Raw genomic sequence first — 23,280 nt, 5'->3', positions numbered from 1 at the left:
TCTATATATATTTAAACGTGTATTGTAATTTCTGATTAAAAATGAACAAAAAGTATTTTTTAACCTTTTTATGACAATGTCTGAGATCTCTCAGAAAAGAAAGCATACTATTTTTAAATGTATGCACACAACTTTACGTATCTATATCTAACAAAAATTAGGAGGATTTATTTTTTCTAGACATGTTGTCTTCTCATTGCTAACAATGAATTTTATTTACTAATTTAACTCACGGCAATGAACATTAAGCTGTGCTTTTAGAAGTTTACATGGTGTAAACAGCCTAAAACCAGGTTTGTGTGCTACTGGCTGACAGGGCATGGGCTACATGTACAAGTGAGTGAACAAAAACATCTCCGTGAATTTCCTGAAATTTCTGACGACAAGGTATGCATGTAAGTAGAGCCACAGGAGAGCTGAAGTCTCATCATGTCATAACATGTTAAATAAGGTGCACAGACAGACAGATAGACCTCAATCCTACAAGCTGCTCTGTGGGAGCAGACCCTTAAAGTCAAGGCATAGGAGTCTGCCCATGCAAATCAGGACCTTAAGCCATGCAAATCCCTTGTATTCATGGTGCTTGACACCTGTTTAAAAAGTATCCCTGCTTAGTATCTCCAGTTTTGCACCTTACTGACTCTTCTTGCACTCACAGGTTTAAATCCAGAAATCCATTATGTACATGTTAATTTAAGTATTTGAGGCAGTGGGATCAAAGCAATTCTGGCCATTCTTGAAACTAAGCAAATACTAACTGTTTACAAAACAAAAAAGCTTTGCAGTGCATGGTGTTAAAATCCAGCTCTAGGAAGCCAGGAGTCTGAATGTTCTTTCTTTAGTTCTGCTCCTGAAAAACCACCAAACGTAACAAGATGCAATAACCACTACTAAAAACAACATGCCAAAACCCAATTATTTAGCTGAATATAAATGCTTTCTAGAATTGATTTCCTTATGAAATCTGTAGATTTCTGTTTCCAAGATTGGAAAACAAACAAACAAACAAAAAAACATCACCTGGCAATGTATAAATTATTACTGTTTTGCATACAGCAGATGGCAGCTATCTGGCGGAATGGAAGATTGTGTCTACAGCTTCATCACAGCGGTACTCATCTAGCAGCTGTTGCTTTTTCACACTTTTCACCAAATTTCAATTGTTTTAGCCAACGAATGGATGATATTAGAAAATGGTCATTCACGTTAATAGTCTTACTAAAAACAAATACAGTCACTGGAAGGAAATGTATCAGGATAGCTAGTTGTTGGGGTTTTTTTATTCACTAATAAATTTTAAATGCTCACTTGCATATATATACGCGTGCATGTGCATATATTCAACATACCCATACAAAGACACAAATACTTGAATGCACAAATAGCAAACATTTTCTATTTTGGTAACAGTTTCATTACTTTTGTTTAATCAAGTATAATCTGAATAATTGCTACTATCCCTCTAGTAAACATATCCTTTTTCAGATACGTACTCTCAGCAACATTATGTGACTGAATAGGTTAGATATTTTTTCCCTATGACTATGACGTGGGTTTTTCTTTCGGCTTTTCAGTTCTACTACATGAACTATAAAATAACTGACCATTAAATATATTAGTAACTTCAAGCAAACAAAATACTTCAGGGCATTCATTTTGTTGCCAGTTAATAGTTGCCTCTGAAGTCACCTAGGGCCTAAGTTCTGAATCAAGTCACACACAACAATTTTCTCCAACAGTGAAAGATGGGAAAAGTACCATTTCTTGTGAGATGACAGCATTTTTAGAATGAAATTGCAGTAAACACCTACCTCCCTGAGGACAGGATCAGTGATACTGTCCAGGTTCACAGAGCCTTCATATGTTAGGTAGTGGAAAACGTTGAGTGCACGTACTGCTTCTGGTCCTCGTTGCTTGTAGCCAAATATAAGGTCAATCCACTGATGAAGTTGACATGATACAAACTCGCTTTCCAGGGCCTGCAAGTGACATTCAGAGTTAGGAAGTAAATTCCATCTTGCAATTTCATGCTTAAATTACATCCTACCTTTTCCAACTGAGGAAACATAATGGGTATCATTACATTTCCTGTTTGGGCTTGATATATTTGAAATCTTTCAAACATAAAAAACCAGAACTAATTATATAGAAAGAAACACTAAAAAGATATTCTTCCCTTCAACTCTATGTCATGCTAATTCTCTTTCCAGGTACTGGGTTTCTCTAGCTGCAAGGGTTTTAATTATTAATTTGGGGGCTTGTCAAGAAGTTTGGTAATTTGTCAAGAAAAACTGATGAAAATGGGAAAACAATTTCAAAACCTCAATCTTCCAGCTCATTTCCAACTATTACTAATTAGTCTTAAATCAAAAACGGAAACTTGAGGATTAAAAAGCTGTATCAGCAAAATGAGGTTCTGAATTCCAAATGTAAGTTGTGACTGATTTCTCAAAGAAGAAAAGCATTTTTTAACACTCGTTTTTGACATTAGGTTTGTTCACCAAAGAAAACACAGGCCACAACTAGCTAGTTTGAAAATGGGTTCAAGGATCAATACTCCTTTGCTCAGCATATGGAAAGAGTTTCATTCTAGACAGAGGAGGTGATGATAGTATTATCGCTGAGCCTGATCCAACCAATGTGCCTTTATCAGACATGATTGGTATCCTTAGTAGGTATCATTGCCTGAACTGGAGCTTTCAAAAGCTGAAGGAATTACATAGTTTCTCCTCACCCCACTACCAGACTATCTGTCTTGTTTCCCATGAGCCCGTACCCAGATACACAAATCATTCTCCTATAAAGACTCATCATGTATTTAAGATGGCATCCCAACACACTCGTTCCTTCTTTCCTAATACTGTCTTCAGAGAACTGTGATAAAGAGGAACTGGTATTGAAATATTTGTGGTTCATTGACCAAGTTTTTACATGTGCCCTTGCCCAAATCCCATCACAAGCCTGATTTTGTACAGCATCATATACCAGTTCCCTTTGATTAGAACAAGCACAATTCAGTTCTCAGATCTGGGAACTAACTTCCAATTAGTTTGTCGTCACAGCACAAACAAACTAGCCAGCTGCAGCAAGGTCTTTTACCATCTCATACCAACATAATCTTCATGCCAGTCCCTCTGCTGCCTTCTCCTCATCCAGGGCATGTGATGTCTGCTTCTTCCTCCTCTCCCTTCCTTGGCTGCCCAACCCCTTAACAGAACCAGCCACAGCTGCACCTTATCCACATCAGCCAACCCACCGCCCCTGAAGCCAGCCCACAGCTGTATATTATCAATGTTAATTAACCAAGCTTCATTCCTCTACAGTTTGTTAGGAAAAAAAAAAAAATTACAGAATCACAGAATGGTTGAGTTCGGAAGGCATCTCTGGAAATAATCTGGTCCAACCTCTCTGCTCAAGCAGGGCCACCTAAAGCAGGCTGCCCAGGACTGCACCCAGATAGCATCTGAGTATCTCTGAGGATGGAGATCCACAACCTCTCTGGGCAACCTGTGCTGGTGCTCAGTCACGCTCACAGCAAAAAAGCATTGTCCAGAGAGAACCCCCTGTGTTTCATTTTGCGCCTATTGCCTCGTGTCCTGTCAATGCCCATCACTGAAAAAAGCCTGGCTTGCTCTAAAGAAAAAATGCCAGCCTTAATACAATTTATTATGTAAACATCTGTGTCAAGCTTACTACTACTCATTGCACACAGACAGAGCTGGCAGCAACCCTCTATATTACATTATCTAATACTTTTCATTCTCAAAGATTGTGGGGTTTTTTTTTTCCTTCCCCTGAGAAATCCTAATTCCTCCATTGTTTCTAGCTAGCACAGTCCCACTACTCAGCACAAACACTTTCCAGATAGGACAGTTTCATGTCTGCCCCAGGAAAGTACAAATTTTACAGGAGAATAAACTTTGGGAAAAATGTGTTCTCCTTTTATTCATTTATATCAAAAGGAGGCTGCTTCAGATGTAATCATCAGACACTGCAGTACTGTGCCACGCACTGCCCATCTGCAGCAACCCCCTGTACACCACCCCACGGGCAGGAATAGCCACAGACAGTGCAAGCCACATGGGTAATCATGGATCCATCCCTGGGTAATCACGGAACCGCTCCTCAGACATTCTCCCTGTAACACTCCACATGGAAGAGGAACTCTCCGTGCTTTGGTGGAAAACTGGACCCTTTTCTGTCAAAACCAGTGACTGTTATTTCTGAGAAAAATGGACAGGAAGGCTCAGGCTTAATAGCTGGCATAGAGCTCAGTTTTCAAGGGCTTAAGTTCAGCATACCAAAAGAAGCTATAAAGAATGGTTGCAGAGAACCACAGAAAAATTTGTTTCCTTTTCAAAATCAGAGGCCATCGTATGCAAATGGCAAGTACTGTTATGCAAATAGCATTAATACTACTTAATACTAAATACTATTCAATGAATACTATTTGGTTTCAAAGCATGTCTCCAAATGAATCATTAAGAAATGCCAAATCCTTAATTATAGGGTATTGTGTGCATGCAACATGATAAAGTTAGCAACTACATCATCCCCATATAGCCTTTTTCATAAGGACTTTTACCTCGTTTAGCATGCAGGAGGTTAGCAGGCAAGAATAAAATTAACTATGCCACAGCAACCATAAATAAAGCATTTCCTAACTTTTAAATGTTCAATTTTTAATGTTACTTTGTATGTAATAAAACTTAAAATAGAATTTATAGCCTGTTGTCTTTCAAGCATCCGTCTCTGATCAACTTAAAGTGAGCAGCCTAACTGTTCTCTTCCTTCTCTGAACTCTGCATATTTATGTTTCTTTTGCATCTGTATCTATTATTTATTTACTAAAAAGTAATTTTTAAAAAAGTGTTAGGCATTTGCTTTGGTCAAAAACAGCACTGCTGTTTCTAGAATATGGAGAGCATTTCAGGAAAAACAGAAAAACTTTTGACTATTGAAAGGTGGGCCAGTAAATTTAAAAAAATAAATAATTTGGTCAAATGAGCACATTTCACCAACTATCTCCTCTAACATCCTCTCCCTCTATGTAAAGTGCCTCCTGAAGATTTATGAGCTGTTCACTATCAACAGTATGTTATGTTTCTCAAGAACATGCAGTGCTCAGTAGGGAATAGGGTGATGGAATTTTCTGCGTAAAAAATAATTTGTAGGTACAGTAGGAACAACATACAGGAAAAGATAAGATAGTATCCTTAAAATAGGCTGGTGATGGCCCCAAAGAGCAGCGTTTTTCAGGACTATTTTGGATTCAAAGCATTTTGGAGGCTTTAGCTTTTTAGAGCATATTTTCAATATGTAATATAAGGAAACTATTTTTTATAAAAAAGCAATAGTAATTATTATTTATATAATTACATAATAATATTTGTGGTTCTCAAAGAGTCTTACTGTTCAATAGAAATGTGCTAATATCCAGCTTGTCTTGTATTATTAAAATATACAGAAAACAGAGTTTTATTCAGGCAGTCTCAAACTGAACTTGTTTGAGCCACTGTTATTAGGGCTTCATTTTCAAATAGCATCATTCCAGTCAGTATTTTTTTCATTAATTTTGTTTTGAGAAAAGAGTCTCTCATGTTACTGTTTACAATGGAGTGAATTTTATTGCTAATAGGTAAATTGCAAGCATTATTATTTATCTAGTGTAGACATATTTTGAAGTAGAAGTACTGTGGGGTTTGTGTGTTTGCAGGCAAGTATATGCACACGTTCCACAGGCTGAAAATCTGACCTGTAGCTGTTGTAAATTATAAATAGATATTAGTAAATTTATGTTTACATATGAATTAATATAAGCCACCTTACTGCTTAATGGAATCAATAACTATAGCTCTTTTCAGACTTTTGTGCAGTATGAATGCTGCACACTTTCCTCCTTGCTCATCCTAATTTGATGTTAAAATTATTTTTTACAGAGAATCCAGTAGGAAATATTGGTTTTTATTTTAACGCAAGCTATGTGCTGTGTAAAGTATCAGGAGTTCTGGATTTATAAAATATGCCGTTCCAGTCTCTAACACAACATAATGTGTTACCTGGGTATTTTCTGCCATCAGAGAAGAAAGCTCTGATGCTGCCCCTCATCTGGACCACAGCTGCACCTGCCCCCCCTGTTTCTGCAGCTCCTGCCTTGTTTTCCCTCCCCTCCACAACTATATGCTCTCTGTCTCTCCAGGAACTCCTACCTCAGTATCTTGCTATTAACTTATGTTCAGTATATTTAAAAGTATTTTCTTGAAACTACTCCGAGACACTTTGGTTTTGTAGATCTGCTCAATAAGCAGACCATTGGTTGTTTTAGCCTGTGAGCTGGGTTTTTCTTCCCTCCCCTTACATCTGTGCTCCTCCGCAGTCATTGAATATACAGATTCTGTCTGCCTAATACTTCTTTGCCTCATTTACCATTTCTTGTACTGACTGTCAGAGTAAAATCTCTGACTCTTGTCATAAAATAAAACAGGAAATACTGATATCTGAAATCAGTTACCTTTGTTTAAACAAAGTAATATATCAATAAAAGTGACACAGAAGTACATTCTAAAGATTTGTGTTATTCAGGGATGTCTGCACAGAAACTGATCCTTTATGTGAGCATCTTCAAGATGTAAATAAGATGCTTCAGTGATATAGAAAGTTTACAAACACCAAAATCATTGCCAATTCCAAACTGGACTGAAACCCTGTTAGCTGAATGAGTTTTAATTGCATTGAGAACAAACCTTGGCAATACACGAAATTATATCAAAGTTACTATTAAGGAAGTAATATCAAATCTTATCTACTGCTTATCTGGTAAAAAAGGAATGTCAACTGCTGCTGAACGGTGAGGAGCAAAGATAAATCTTCCAGATCCTCATAGCACAGAGGTTTCATAATAGATGTTTCTAATGACTATTCAAGAAGCTCTTTAATTATGAAATACTATGCATGCTTCTGAATAGCCAGGGAGCTGTACAAAAATGTAATTGGCAGCAAAGATTGCAAATAAATCATTTCACAGACAGGAAGAAAATTCAATCTTAGTAACAGTTATGTAATAGGAACAAAATATGTATAACAAAAACAGGACACCATTTAGTCTTTCAAAAAGATAATTTATAGTGAATGCATATTACTCAAGGCTGTAATCTGTAATTTAATATGTGCATAAGCCATAATGAAAATATCATTATAATTAACTATGAATTACACAATCTTGCATCTTTTGTTTCAAAACTAAAGAATGCTTATTATAAAAGCCCTGCTTCAGTGTTTCACAGTGGTGTTCCCTGCCTTGATTTAACATGCTTGACTTACTGACTGAATCTGTTCTATTTCTGGCTCTCAGGACTGCTCTGAGTCTGTGGGGACTGGGAGGCTGAGTAGGACTACAGATGCACATCTGTGGAAGGTTTTATGCGTGTGCTTTTTTTTTCCTGGTAAACTGGGAGATTATGATTGATGAGCCCAGCATTAGGGTAATGTTATCAGGGACACTTTCTGCCTCTGTCCTTTGTGCCGTCGCCGAGGTCAGACCATAATCATGTTAGCATTGAACATAGTGCTTTATTAATGTTTCATGAGTAACTCCGTAGCAATCAGTCTAGCCTTGTATGGATAAATAAAACTGCTACAACGATCCCTGATGTATACACTGAGCGCTTTAGAAGCTACTGTAATAGGTCTTAAAAGTACCTTGACCGAATGTCTTTTCCAGTCTTTATAATGTCTAATTCTCACAAGTTTAAAGGAACCTCTTTTGATTGAAAACTATTTCCACCTCCATTTCTGTGCTTAGTTAGAAGTGTAAAACACCCAGCTGAACAATCACATAAAACAGCACCAAAACCCTGCCTGCCATTTATTAATTTGCACAGAATTTTAGTGAAGCTTGTTAACCAATTGGTTAAATTATGTTGATTTATGTCACTGTGCCTCTGTGATGCTTTCTAGGCTGTTCTCTACTTGCTTTGGTAAGTCTCAGGATGAAATGCTGAGATTCTTGCTGTTATTTAAGGAAAATGTTTACATTCATAAATGTGCAAGTAGGCTATATATAAGGATTTGTATTTACTCCCACATAAAACTACACATTATATATGCCTGCAGCAAGCAAAAAATATGTATGAACAGAAGAAAATATTGTCAGCTAGGGAAAAACAAGATCCCATTGTATGTTACAAGGTATCACAGGATCCTTTCCACTGAAAGGGAAGGACTACTGCTGATTTCATTAGACAAGGGATCAGGATAACACTTAATTGAAATATTCCTCAGTTTTCTGTGGCCTTCCTGTAAACATGTTCTCTGCTTGCTTTGCTAAGCTGCTGTAGAAATTCCAGGCTTGCACAAGCTTGCTGTGTTTTACACGTCAGCACCACACCCAGGGTAATTTTTTTTCTCAAGATAGATTCTTGTATAACAGCCAAAGCTTGGCCTGGGGATGACCTAACTGAATAATACATCTGCTGGATGGTTCAAAACATGGAATCAGACGTTAGGTAGGGAATGTCAAACTTTCCAGTCCCTTCATACTTGTTCGTTATTTTGACCAGTCTAGTTCTAGTGAGCAAAAAGACAGCATACTGGCAGTTTGCTGGATGCACAACTAAAACCCTGTGTGAGGAAGCTTTTCTGATAAAATTATTGCACATTCAAATTATCGTACTTTTAAAATGTAATTCCATTACTTCGTACTACACATACTATCTGCATTTTCATGAAAGGGATTATCCTTCTTTAGCTACTCACTATTTTATAATAAGCTTTATAAAAAACTATGCATATATCATGCTCTTTAAATAACCCAAAGTTATTCACTTTGTTTCTACCCTCTGAACTTCATCCAAATGTGAGTACTTCTTCTGTCATCTAGTCCCCCAGAAGTGAATCCAGTATTCCAGGTGCAGTCTCAAAAGGACCATAGACAGGTACAATTGTTTACATCCTCTGTGATGCAGTGATTCTCCACAGATAGCATCAAAATACAGTTATTTCTGGTGAATATAGAATTAAAGAGTTCTGTCTAATCTAATTGCTACTCATTGTCACCCTTCCCTCGCTACTGCTCTATTTTTAGTACTATTTTTATTTCCAGACTTCTGTTTACTATTGAGTATCTTTAATTCTTTCCTCCCAAGGTGGTTTTCAGTGTATTTTCTGCATCTAATTCAAATAAATCTATGCCTCTTTCTCCTGTTTTCTAGGAAATTCCCAACTTTATTATCATCTGTGAACTTCATCAGACTTGAAGACAGCATGTATCTGTGTAGAACTGAATTTTAACCACTGATCATGCTCTTGCTAAAAGTATATGCTGGGATGAATAAAGGCCATGCAGAAACTGCCTCCAGGCAAAACTGTATAATAATGGCATGATGCTGACATCTGTGGGGACAGGGGTGGAAGACAGTACTGGAAGGGTATACTACATAAGTGAGATCATTTCTGATTTTAGAAATCTGCAAAGTACTCAGTTGAAGACTGTAATTCTAATACTACTCTAACCTTAACATCAGTTTGTCTGTCTCCTGGCAGTCTGAGCATACTTACACATCTATGGAATCCGTCATTAGAGCTATTACAGCTTAATATTGAAAAGGTGTTTCCAGCCTTTAACTGTCAGGTTTTCTTAAAAGTATTGTCCTGAAGGGCACAAATGTTATGCTCTAAATTCATGCAAGCATCTCTTTTCTTCAAAAGCACAAAAAAAAAAGAGACCTCCTATGCTCTTTTCTAAATAGCAGAAATTGCATGAGAGAAATCAAATTTTAAAAAAATATAATAAAAACCCTGTAATAAAAATTATATATAAGCTAATATATATATATAAACTATATATAAACTAATAAGAAAAGTACATATAAAAACACCTAAAGCTAAAGCTCTTCTTCAATGATCTCTTATCACCTAGTGGCTTTTACGCTCCTATTAATCATTCCACCTTTGTGGAAAGGAAAGATGGAGAAAACACAATTTAGGATACAAGAAGGAACATTCTTTATAAAATTACCCAAAGGGAGTCATTAATATGCATCTCTTATTATATTTCCCAATAGGTGGCAGCTTGTTTATTCTTTTCCACTAAGGTATCACACTGCTGTTCTTACAGATGTCAAAACTAAACCTCTTGGTCAACTTTAGGGTGCTTACTCCTGAGCCCAGTTTGAGTTTAGCCAGAACCACAATCCAAAAAAGGGCGCCCTGCAGTGGCATGGGAACTCCAGAGACACGTACCTGTGATTGCACATCCCACACCTGAGGACACTGATGGAATGTAGTCATCTTTTGAGGTCACCTCCTTTTTTGCTAGTAAAATTGCACTTTGATTTATTGTCACCAGCTGTGACAACTACTTGTTTTTTTAAAAGAATGTTATAATATTTGCAGCAATAAGAGAGATCAGCCAAGGAAAAGAAGGAAAATGTTGTTGGGTTTCTCCCTGCCAGTGAAGGACCGCTCCCTGGAACACATTTCTCATGCTTTGTGTAGTGCATTTCATATGCCTCAAGTGATGACGTTGCCATCACTCCCTCAGGAGACTGCTGTACATACGTCAACCGTTTACTGTTCTTAACAGAGGATACTTCTAAATCATATACATCTATCTAGGCATAAGTTTGGCTTTATAATATTCTTCTAATCTTTTGAACTTCATATGGCTATTTTTTCTACCAACTCCTGAAGGGAAATTTTCTTTAAACAGACAGTTCTTGAAAGTAAATTGCCAAACTGATTAGAATGAAACCAATACTGCTGTAGTTCCAATGGTATCTATCCCAAAAGCACTGTAAGAAATAATGCACAAGCTGAGAAGTTATGCAACTGTATGGAAACCCATAGCTTATTGAAAGTGTAGTCCTGACTCTATAAGCAAGATATGCAATATGCATTTTAAGGAAGATCCATTCCCAGAATAGAACCATAAACTGAAATATAGCTGGCCAAATCATCAGAACATAACTTGGTTTTTCCTAAAAAAGACTAGAAGCATATGTACATATTAACTCTACTGTTAATAAAATCATTATTTATTAAATTAAAGCAAAAAATATACAATGTAGATAAATCTTTTTAGTGCTTTCAATTCTGCAGACTTCATGGTAATTTACATCAGAGCAGCTCTTTTGCAAAATTTCTTCAGAGACTGAAGTTGTTGGCTTAGGTTCACATTTCTACACTTCCAGTTCCTCCCTGATAAAGTGTATAGTTTCAGTCAAGTAAGGAATATAATAATCTCGCAAGATATCAGCATTTGTAATATCCATTAAATTTTTTTATGTAGAAGGTAGTGAGAGGGAAAATACTTGAATTTTCCAGGCTAACCTATATTGTCCAGCTCATGCCCATCGGATGCTTTCTCATGAGAGAGTAAATAACTGAATTCCATCTTCTATGATTTAGGCACATGGAAGGAAAATCCATTGCAAAATAAAGGGTTCTGTCAAGCAAAACAGAATACAAGTTCTCCTTCATTTTTTATTTTTTTTTCTCTAAATCTAGTTCTAAACAGATGAAAAATAGCATTAGGTCATCTTGTTAAAACACAGAACTCCTTACTTAGGCAAAACTAAAGTGCATCTTACCATCCTGTTGATACGGACAAAATCTTCAGGCTTCTTTGCCCACGGAGGGAGATCAACATCATTCACGACTACTTCATCTTCCCTGATTCCCAGACTATAGCCGTTACTGTTGACAAACATCTCTGGTAGGTAGTAAAACTCTGGAATTAACTCCTAGCAAGGAGAAAAAACACAATGAGATTTTACATTTTTACAGAGATGCTAAATGGTGCTGCCAGAATCAGGCTCTGTTGTAGCAGACATTAAAGCATTCCTGGCTTTGTTTATGTTTCTGTGCATTTGTTTAAGGAATTGTATAATCTGGTGGTTTGTACTTACAGTCAAACATATTTTTGATAATGAAATATTCATTATTTATTTTCCCCCTATCTGTTTTTACGAAAAACACAACTTTTGAAAAGCAGTATATATCAATAAAGGAGACCTTTTCAGAATAACAGGTACAAGAAACTCTATGCTAAGCCTTCAATAGTATGAATAGATTGGGTCTTTTAGTCGCTATTTAACTAAACGGCTTAAAAGGGGGGAAAAGGTTGCTGATGCAGCACTGTCTTGATTTTACTTCCTCTATATTATTTAATTGCAGAAGAAAATGTGGCAATTTGATTATCTATATAAGGAAAAAGAATTCAGGGTGAATTAATTTTTCTACTGTAAGAAAAAATCAAAAATACATGGAGTGAAAAAAGTCAGGACAATAAACGTCCTTAAAACAGAAATACATGATATTTAAACTGTGAAAGATCCATAACTGAGTAGCCAAGATCACCTGCAGTGCATTAAAACATAGGTAAGTTAGGGTGTGAAGTTTTTCCTAATTTGCAGGATAGCTAAACAGAAATGCATTTTGACATAATAAATATTGCCTTTTTTTGCTATTATTTTAGTAGTAAGTATCAACCTGCAATAATAAAAAAGCTTTAAAGCCTGCTATCTTTTCTAATATCTAGATATGGATTAAATTCACTATACTACATTGTTAAAAGCATTATGGCATTCAGTTGTGTAACAGGATCAAAACTGATGACACAGCACCTGAAACCTGAGTCTCTTTGTGGTCCTTTCAAAGGCTGCAGACATGCAAAGCGTAAAAAAAATCACTGCAGACACAAACTCATCTAATTAAATCTGATATGCAACTCCATAGAGAATAGAGCAGTTAAAGCATAGATGGTCCTTTCAAATTCATTCATTTAAAAAAAAAAAAAAGAATATTTATGTTACAATGTTAAGTATGTTTAGGGAAGCAATTTACTTGCTTCTTTACATTATTTTTAATATACTAAAAACAGCCTGAATTCAGATTAGACTAAAACACAATGCCAATCAGCATCTAACCAGTGCAAAACACTAACCAAATGAGACATGCCTGAGCTTGAATAACTCATTATGAAATGAGATGTAATTTCAAAAAGCCCAAAATATTTACAAATATTACATGCAGTAAATAATAAAAAAGCAGCTAGAGCAAAGCCAAACTATAAGCAATCCTGAATAACCTAAGAGGTTAAAAGAAAAAAGATTTTACTGACAATCTTAAGTTTGATGACATACCTCTAATTTACCCAGAGTGCTTCTACCAGCAAACTTCCCCCCTTTCCCCTAAACAGGACTCACTAAATCATAAAAGCCTTTTGGTTTCTCTAATGAGGCCAAAAAAAGAATGAACAATCCTTGATGCTGGAGAAAACTAGTTATTAATCTTTCTAGAGCTCAACAAACTACTACTAACATGTGCTACCGTACAAATCATTTGCAAACTAATAGCATTGCCTTAAAGAAAGGAAAAATTCATAAGGACCTCAGAATGGTGAAATATTATTAAGACAAAATTAAATTAAAAGTCAACATTCAAATGAAACGGAATTTTTAAAGAAAAAAGTAAGCAAGGTTTATTTCTATTTTGCATAAAAGCCTTGAAACACATACCACTGTTTTTAATTATTACCATTTTTTATGTAACAAGGTGGTGTACTAACCTGTAATGTCAAATAGGATGCAAGTTCTTGATTCCGTCAAAGATACATTAACTCTTAAATTTCCCTTTTCGGTTCTAAATGTCCTAGGATCTAATTGTGAACTTTTACATCTAGTGTATCTGAAAGATTTATGCTACCTGAGACACTTCTAGTGTATAAGTGAATTCTACTAACCATCTGACTTGCGGGGTATCTTGAAACAAAGGGATTTAAGTCACTGAATATTTTTAATAGTATTTCCATTTAGTAATTTTATCTCTGTTGCTATTTGCTTTCAGTGTAATTTAATGTTCCCTTGTCTAGTATAGCAGAAAACATAAATAGAAATAGAATAAACAGAAAGCATGCCATTAACTTTCTTCATAAGATTTATTGTGTTGTATATGTTTAGTTTGACCTGTCTTATTCCTGTGCTCTGGAAACTAACCAGTGCCTGACTTCTAAATCCTCCTCAAATAACACTCTGTCTAGAACCCTAATCATTTCAGTTACACAGCTCCTGGGTTTTTTGTTGGTTGCTGTGGTGGTTTTTTTTAGTCAAAGTAACATAACTGGAGAGAGTTTTTAAAAAGTTTAATAAACTTACTGTGTTACAGTCTCAGCATTCTCTTTGATGTTATTTTTAGTGCAGCCTACAATTCTGTGTGCTTATTTGAGTACTATTTAGCATGAATTGAACCTTTTCTTGAGATATGAACAATGTCGCATGTGACCTTTCCCAGATACTTACATATTTTCCATACTCTTCATTAACCATTCAGTTTTCTTTGGTATCATTTGATATTCTTCTTGCAATTTTGCTGTCTTCACCATTGACTAGACTAAGAAACCACAATGCTTAAAAGCAGCTCAAATAAATCCACCCTTTTCTCATTTCTAAAGAATGAATTAATATATGCTAACACACAGACCCATTATGAAAACTTGTGGCACTCCTTAAGTATGAACTTGCCAACATTTGGAAAAATCTTTAAAATATGTTTTAGCTATTTAGAAGCATAGAAAATACAAATAATTCAGAGAATTGTGATAGAAAGGTTTGGATTTATCTATTCACTGTTTATTCTGCTGTGAAAAAATGAAGCTGTCCCTTCTACTTCATGCCAAAGGCAGGCGCCAGGTGAGGATGGAAAGACGAATATTCCCTTCCCTAGGGCCCCTGAGCATGCTTTGCTAGGAGTACAAGCCGAGAGAAGCAAAAAGAGGTAGGATTAAGCAAGGAGAGAGCCTGGGAGATGGCTGGGAAAATGATGGAGCAGACAGGAGCAAACTTCGGTGGAGACGGCAAGACGAGAACCGGGGCCCAGAGAGAATTGCTTTAACCAAGAAGCCACTTAAAGTTGCAAGAGTGAACACAAGTATGAAGGAAAGGATAACACTCGCTAGAGTTATTTTCAACACTTATTTACATTTTTCTCAGCCAGAGTTTGGGTTTTCTTTGTTTCATCAGTGGGTTTGTGCCAGTTCATATTCTAATAAAGATTATAACTAGAGACAGCTCTTTTGGTGCTCTTTGGTGCTTTGCCTGTTAAGGACACCTCAACTATTTCAGGGTCACATTTGGAGAGGTCACCTTGCCCATTCCTCTGTTCCAGAAGAGGTTCAGCTATACCATCTTTTCTGCCAGACATGTCTATCCTGTTGTCCTAGAATTTGAGTGACAGCAACTCCACAATCCTTCCGTCAACTGACTTCAGCATTCTTCATCTGAGGAAGTTTTACCTAATGCTGGGCCTAAATCTTGCATTACACAATCTAAGTCCATTTTCCCCTGTCCTAGCTATCAGTCCATCCCAGATACAGAGAACAAATTACTGTTTTCTCTTTGCATAGTTTATTACTTGTTTGGAAAGCATTATCCTACCAGCTTTACAGCCTTTCAGGTCCAAAAAGCCAAATGAAGAACAATGATTTTACCTTCTGTATTGCCACATTACTTAAGTTTTAGTTAGAGATGTGTAATATATTCTTATCATCTCCCAAATTAGCTAGTAGAATTATTCCTAAACAGTGCACAACTTAATTTATTCCTATATATCCTTTGGCCTTACTGTATTTCGTCATATGTTCATCACACAGAAGCCAAAATAAATGTTTTTCTCAACTTCTGTGGTCTTTAGATCAGAGAATGAGATTGCATACTTTTCTGACAGCATCTGCTATTTTTCATTCGGTTTTATGCACAGTGTAATTTGCCATACAGCAGACCTTCCTACAAATGACCAGCTTCGTACTTTAGAAGGGTCACTGTTAAATTCACCCTGAAGATAATGACAAGGACACTCAGAAATCAACAGGGGAAAAATGTGTCTCGGGGATGGTATTTACACCAAGGGATGGGACACAGAGGACCTTCTATCTCCCAGTCTGCTTTCCACTTGACAGACAGAATAGTTGCACAGTGTATCCTTAAAACTCCTATTGCATCACCCATGGCACTAGTGGTAAAAGTCAGTGCAAAGCCAGGTCTATGCAAAGGAGTGCTTGTTTGAAGCTACCATGATTTTGGGAAGTTTATGTTTCAAGCTACAAATGCTCACGGAAGAAAAATCTCATTTTTATTTTTTTTTCCTATACTACAAACATTGAGTCAGCCAGTGTAAAACAGGACATGAAGGAAAACATAAAAATAACAACATAAAAAAGCTTTCCCAGAAGTTACATCAGTTTGCAGGCAGCAAATGAGGGAATGAAAAGAAAAAAGATAGGTCAATATCTTTTAATAGTCTGGTATTTCTAAAATATTCACAGACCAATTAAGTGGTTTAGATGCATATTGTTACTATATGCCATTCAGCTGATAGATAATTTTGCATATAAATGATAAAATGCAGTAAATTTTATTGGCTTCTTTGCTCTTGCCAAAATATATCAAAGGTTCTAAATAAATCTTTCTGACTACATAACCTGTCATGGGTAATTTCTTACCACAAGAAATATCTAGAGTTCAAAGAGTTAATAAAAATAGGGATTCTAGTGATCTAAATCTATTTGCCGTAATTTCTGTCTAGTCGTCCTTGACATTTCACAAGCTGGTAACCTTCTCTGCTCCCCTTTCATTCACACTTCTAATAAGACAGGTTAGCTTTCTATCATTTAATAGTCAGCTACCTTTCAAACTGCCTGAGAAGCCTGGCTCTTCTTAGATGAAGAACGATGCAGTAAAGCTACTGAGGGGTGTAAAAAACAGAGCTAAAATGAATATTATAACAGACATTTCTTGTCTGTAAATGTGATCTCTAGTTTATTTTAATAGCTATACTAAAACCCCAAGGTATAGTTAACAGTATTATATGCCTTGTGTCTTCATATAAGAAAACATCCCCAAATGCATTTTCTAATTTACAAGCCTGTGACAAATCCAAGCTGCTGAGAAATTAAACTTTTAAAATATGTCTTGGGGTGATAGAGGACCACTATTAACACTATCATAATTGTACACCACTTGCATCAAATCTGACGTTTCTGTTTAATATGTTTTGCTAAGGGTATGCCATTTTATGGCCTCCCAATGAAATCAAATCCAACACAGACGTTTTCACTTTTCTAATATAATTCACTTCAAGGTTTTAAAGCTGCCATTTCTTTTTCTTTCTTTCTTTTCCTCCCAAAAGGTCGATCCCCTGGCATCCATTAATTCCACAAGAGCCTAGTACTGGGTCAACGAGTCAGTCATGAGTACTTCCACTAACCGTGTTAATTCACACTGAGGCACCTCAATGACATTTTGTCAGAGCTACCTTTCTAACTTCTAAACACGCTATTCAAAAAGCCATATAACAAGTTTGAGAGGCATTAGGAAAGATTAGTGCCTGAACAGGAGGTTCTGAGGAAGTCAATGTTACCAAAAACTGGAGCCAGGGTGTGGAGGAAAAGGAAAAAATGTGAAAGCTGACTGGCCACGTTATGGTCATTTCTGGGTGACTTGCTTCCGCAAAGGTCACACTGCGAATGTTCATTCTTTCTCCAGCTTGTACTGATTATCTCGAGAGAAGGTCGATGTTGATAAAGGGAGACACAATAAAATAAACTCTGTTACCCAGGTTCTCCCTTGTGTGTTACCACGCTAACATGGCACATACCATACTAATTCTGTTTCATCCACTGTAGGTGAACCGGTTTCTTTGAAAATGAACAAAGCCCAGCCCAAATGTAAGGAACAAAATTGTCTAAGTAGCTCTTTAGCCATCGATTGAGCAATATTCCATCATATGCTACATTTTTCAATATAAAGGTATATTTCAATATATTCATATTTCAATATGAAATATATTCATATTTCAATATAAAGGTATACCTTTTGCCACAATTCAAGATTCAGTAATTCCAGCTTGTTCTTCCAGCTGATCAAACTACTGCCACAGCCCTACTTTCATTAGCTCAAGTATGAAAAAATTCAGTTCCAGAGGAGACTACACATAGGCAAAGGGAGAGAGGGAAGGCGGAAGGAGGGAAGGATAAAGGGAGAAACAGAGGGAGAACGCCAGAGGGGATACATGTATGAAAAAAGGAGACTGACCCACAGAAGTGCAGCATCCTAAACAGATATACATTCTTCTGCAACTGTCACGTTATCTGTTTTTTAAATTTCGATGCAGAACTTCTTAGAATTGGTTTGGATGTTTCTTTTAAAACTACACTGAGACTTCAAAAAAACACTGCTATGGGAAGTGTCTGAGTTGCTTAGAAATCTCAATGTACTAGTCAAAACTGACCTACTTCAGAAGTGACTTAAGCACCTAATAATAAAGCACTTCATAGTCCTCTTGCTTAAACAGTAACTGATGAAAAAGTCATAACACAGATTTTACTTTCTAAAAAAATTAATTTTGAAAGGATTTTTTAAATTAGACATTGCTAATAAAGAATTAAGGTAATTCACATAATTATTTAATACAGTACATGAAAGCAAAAATTGTGGCCATCTTACAGTACACAGCATTGAAGAACATCAGATTAATTCATTATACAGGCTGTTTTAAAATTATTTCATAACCTGTGCCACAGTAATTAATGCGATTACTGAGATCAGAGATTAAATGAACTTAAAGCAGCTCAGATGAATTTCAAATGTATGATAAGGAATAAATGAATAATGAACACTTGCTATTGTTAACAGTTTTCAAAGTTTGCTGCTTTGATGGATAGCCCATATTCCATGCACTTAATATTTACTATAAAGACTCAAAAAATCTTCAGGGCAGGAAAATTTACAGCGTGGGAATCCACGCTGCCAAAGACCCTCATTTATAACTGCATGTGCAGACAGAAAAAGCTACACAAATACGCAGAACACTTTGACAGAGAACATGCTTTAAGAGTTTCTAATCGCACACAACCTCTATACATCTTCTCTTTTGCACACTGTGTACTTTCTTGCAGTTGCGCTAGATAAATACTAGAAGTTTCCAGACAGCTGAACATGAATTTTTTTGATGTTTCACACTCTCACAGTTGAAGGTCTTTTGTTGTGCAAGACAGTGGTTGCTGCTCATAGGAGAGTGGGCAAAATGAGTAGAGATTTTGAGGGGGTTTCTTGGTTCCCTAAAGCTCACTGCTCTTCCGGTCCCTGAAAACTTGATTAAAATGTTTAAAAAGCCTGTAAGGCATTCCAAGCAGTAGCACAACTAATCTGAAAAACTGGGGCATTTGTAGTATTAATAATAGCTCAGTTTCCCATCCTATTGCAGAAAGGACTCCAAGGCCTCAGGGAAAGGTTGGCCCTGATGTCATGGCATTGAGAAATGCAGTTCATTAAGATCTTAAGCAACAAACAACAGCAACAATTAGCTGCTATACTCATTCTTGATTTATCGCTAAGAAACAGTGTCTACAAATGGAAAGGGCCTAAAGGGTCAACTTGCACATCCTCTTGCCAATTCGTGATTGTCCCTGATGCTTTTCCAGTGCTTTGCCAGTCTGTTTCTAAGAAGCTCAAGAAGTAAGGGTTTTACTACTTCCCCTTGTGGGGGTATTCAAATTCACAGAATACTCAATTTCACTTTAACTTTTCATACTCTGTTGCCTAAGTAAGCATTTTTCAACTCTGATCCCTTTCCTCTGAGGTTTACCTCTTTGTTCACTGACAAACAATTCTCCTCCCATTTGTATGTTTGCATAGTTCATAGCATTTATATTACCACGTCTTCACTTTTAGACATTAATTATGCCACACACATACACATTTCCCTTCCTATATCCAGCTCCTTAAACACATTTGCTGCTCTTCTTATGGCTCCTTCCATTTCAGGTATATACTTCCACTAGCCAGTTCCCAGCAAAGAGAGCAGTAAGAATCTGCTTTATCCATTACAAATAAATACTAAAAACTGAATGAGGAAAAAACAAAAAGTTTTTTGCTTCAAGATAAGAGCTCTGAAAAAAATGAATGATTAATCAGGCTGTTTCAGGTGGAATTTGGGTGCCATGAGATATTCTAGGTGTTATAACGCTAAGGACGCAGCTTCAGTCTCACGATAAGCTTTCTGTCACCCTGCTGATCTTCAAGTTTCCTTGTTAAACTGAACACAAAACAGCAATGCATTGACATACATTGTTTAGGCTACCAAAACGGACTTTGGTAGACTTACGCCAGGAGTGGCTTTGTATTAATATATAATAAAATAATTTGATGATGCAATACATTGAATGCTGGTATAAAATACATCTTAAAATATCTTCTGCTTTCCACCTGATTTTTTACTTTTTCTTTTTTATTTAGGTAGCTTATGAACTTTTTCTGTTTGCTTTATCATGCCTTAAAGATTCACATTATTTTCAAAACCACTTTTCTTTATCGATTTTTACCTTAAGATGAATCAACTCATGATAAATCAATTCAAGGTTAATTTCTAAACCTACCTTCCCTGTATCTTCATTAATTAATGAAACTATATTTTAAACAGCATCTTTCATCCCTAAAGTATCCCTCAACAGACACATCAGGAATTATCTGGAGAAAACATTTATTGGCTAACATACCTCATCTGTCCCTCCCATATCAGATTTTCTGTAATGATTTAGCCCCAAGTAGGATTTTTCTTTCTAATGGCATAATGGAAATGAATATATATCTAACTTTGACTCTGGGGCTCTACGGCAGACTTCCAAGTATGTTGTAGAATACATTTCACAATCTTTCCCCAAGTGTAGCTCTGACCCTTAATTTTTACTCTCTTACCCAAGTTATCCCCAACTCCCTTTCTTAAATGCAATGACATTAAAGTACATAGCTGCCCCACATCTTCACCTTTTGCCTTCCTTTTCCGAGGAGGAGGATCTGGTTTTGAGCATCTTTTTAATACTTGTTTTATGCTAATAACTTGGGGGGGTTTCAATAGAAATACATTTTGTAGTGCAACTGTTATCCCACCATAATTCCCACATCTTTGCAATAGCTGGCAGCAGCAGTTTAAATTACCCCACTTTGTACACAAGACTCCTGGTATTTTCATATAAACATTTCAGTTCTTTGTTTTACAGATAACTCATTCAGCTGCTAGTTTAGGAACAATCCTTTCACTAATTATATACCCTAGCTGAATACCGTCCCTCTGTCTGTCCACAGATATTCCTTTATCTTTTGCAATGCCTTCATGTATTTAACTGCCCTCCTCCTGTGTACTAAAGCCAGACAAGAAGATTACTGTCACTTCCAACTGTCTTCCCTTATTCCTCAGTTTAAGGCTCTTATGTTGTTTCAGCCCCGCTCCTAGGAAGCCATTTTCTCAGATATTCTGGTGGGATTCTAGGAAAGCCAGATTTCATTGAAAGGGAAAAATCAAAATGTCAGCACTCTTAATTTGAAGAAAAATGGTTGCATTTCAAATATAGTAGATATTATCTTGAATTCCTTCCAGGTTCTGATATTTCCTTTGTTTTTCTTACAAAAGTAACAGTAATAGTACTTAAAATACTATTGACTTTCAGAGGAGCATAAATAAACCTGAAAAGGGCTGTAAGAGGTTTAGGTTAATTTCTTTTCTTTAAAAAGCATTTTCTCACATATGTTATAATGGCCATACAATTTACAACTCATTATCCCAACTAGTAGCTAAAAAATAACAACACGTTTTGTCCACATACACTTCTGAGACTGCTGGAATATTTATGAGAACTGGAGCTCTGGTATAAAAAAACAGCAATAAATTTACATCTTCTTTTGTTTAGTTAAGTAAAAAATATAATGGTAACAGGACCTTGACTTTAGCATTTCCTAGTATGAGTGGTGGTATCAAAACAGGGAAAACATTCACTTTAAAATAAAGTTTAAAAGTTTTTAAAAATAACAATTAATGATATACTGCAGCCTTTGCCTACCTTATTACTAGAAAATGAGAATCAAGAAAGGACCATATTATTCAAACTGTTATTAGATTTTGGTTTATTTCTGATAAGGTCCCATCTATATGAATAATATCCCTTTGTATTTAACAATAGGTAAGGAATAACAACAGAAAAATCACCCTGCTCTCCGGCTGTTTCTGTATATCGTGTAGAAGTTGTTTTAATCTAATGCGTATTGTTGCATAATATCCCCAGGCACATTCAAGTAAAAGCCAAAGCTGTACAGAAAAGCCAACATTTTAAATGGGTCTTGTCATTAATGCTTTATTAATTGCCCCAGGCAATGCAAACCCAGAGCTAGGCAAGCTATAACAATATGACACTTTAAGGTCAAATCCAATTCCTGCTGTGTTTTATGGAGTGGGCCAAATATTGAGTTAACAGCAGGAAAGAACAATTTATTGGGCTTTTCTCCTTCTCCTGATTATCTGTTCTAAATTAGATCATTTAGGTTGTTTTTCTCCAAAAACAAAACACCTTTTGTCCACTCAACTTCAAAGAATCTTTGATTGTTTCTGTTAGAACAATTCTTAGTAAGATCTACCTTTTATTTAAACTGTACCTAGTGTACTGAATATAAAGATATGAAATATAAAAACTTCTTTGTCCCTACATAAAACAAAATACCATAAATGAAAATGCACGTTTCTAAATTTATTTAGTATAGAAGTTACCTTCACATCTGAGGTATCTCTTTGGCTGTTCCTCCAAGACCTGGCTACTGAAGAGAAGGTTCGATCTGGGTGGTCAAATTTGCCATCATTTGCATTTAGAAAGAATGTTGTAAAGGGCTCCTGTAGTCAATGAAATGAAGATGGATTAAGAAAACAACAGAAGGAATCATGCAGCAGGTTTCTAACAAAATCTAAATTACTTTTGCAGATCAAAATACTTCATAAAGGCAGAATTAAAGAAAAATATGACACATCATGGTTATATCCATGCATGGATATCTCTACTGAATATCTTAATACATTTATTGGCACTAACACATTTTACACGCACAAATCTTGAGTTCTGGCAGGAAAGGTTATTTTACATATATTCACTCTTCCATAAGACTGATTACCCATCAGCAGCAGATCTGTGTAGCTTAGTTCCAGTTCACAACAGCTGCCAACTTCACTGCAACAATTGTAAACGCCCTCTGTGTTATTTATATTACCACACTTTGTTTACCCCTTGTAAGATGGTATGCCAAAATAAAATCTTAAAAAATCTGTGGCCTGGATTTTCCTTTTGTTTTAATTTAATTTAAAAGACCTCATCAGGTTCCACTTTGCCTCCCGTGGGCAGAATGGCTCTACGATACTTACAACGCAGACTGTGGTTACAGGATATCTATTTACCATTACTTTGGGGCACAG

General features: G+C 36.1%; 1 protein-coding gene across 3 annotated transcripts in view; it reads right to left on the bottom strand.

The window, feature by feature from the left end:
- The window catches only part of NBEA (neurobeachin), a 510,084-nt gene that overhangs the window by 46,160 nt on the left and 440,644 nt on the right, over nt 1-23,280 (bottom strand). For all 3 annotated transcript variants that reach the window (XM_055702674.1, XM_055702673.1, XM_027815633.2), the window contains 3 exons: nt 22,588-22,707; nt 11,589-11,741; nt 1,812-1,979 (listed from right to left, as the gene is read on the bottom strand). In XM_055702674.1, coding sequence (XP_055558649.1) covers nt 1,812-1,979; nt 11,589-11,741; nt 22,588-22,707 — 441 coding nt within the window. The remainder of the gene's footprint in view (nt 1-1,811; nt 1,980-11,588; nt 11,742-22,587; nt 22,708-23,280) is intronic.

This window comes from Falco cherrug, chromosome 2, assembly GCF_023634085.1.
Source record: "Falco cherrug isolate bFalChe1 chromosome 2, bFalChe1.pri, whole genome shotgun sequence".
NCBI classification, from domain to species: domain Eukaryota; kingdom Metazoa; phylum Chordata; class Aves; order Falconiformes; family Falconidae; genus Falco; species Falco cherrug.
This window is presented reverse-complemented; position numbering and strand designations above follow the sequence as displayed.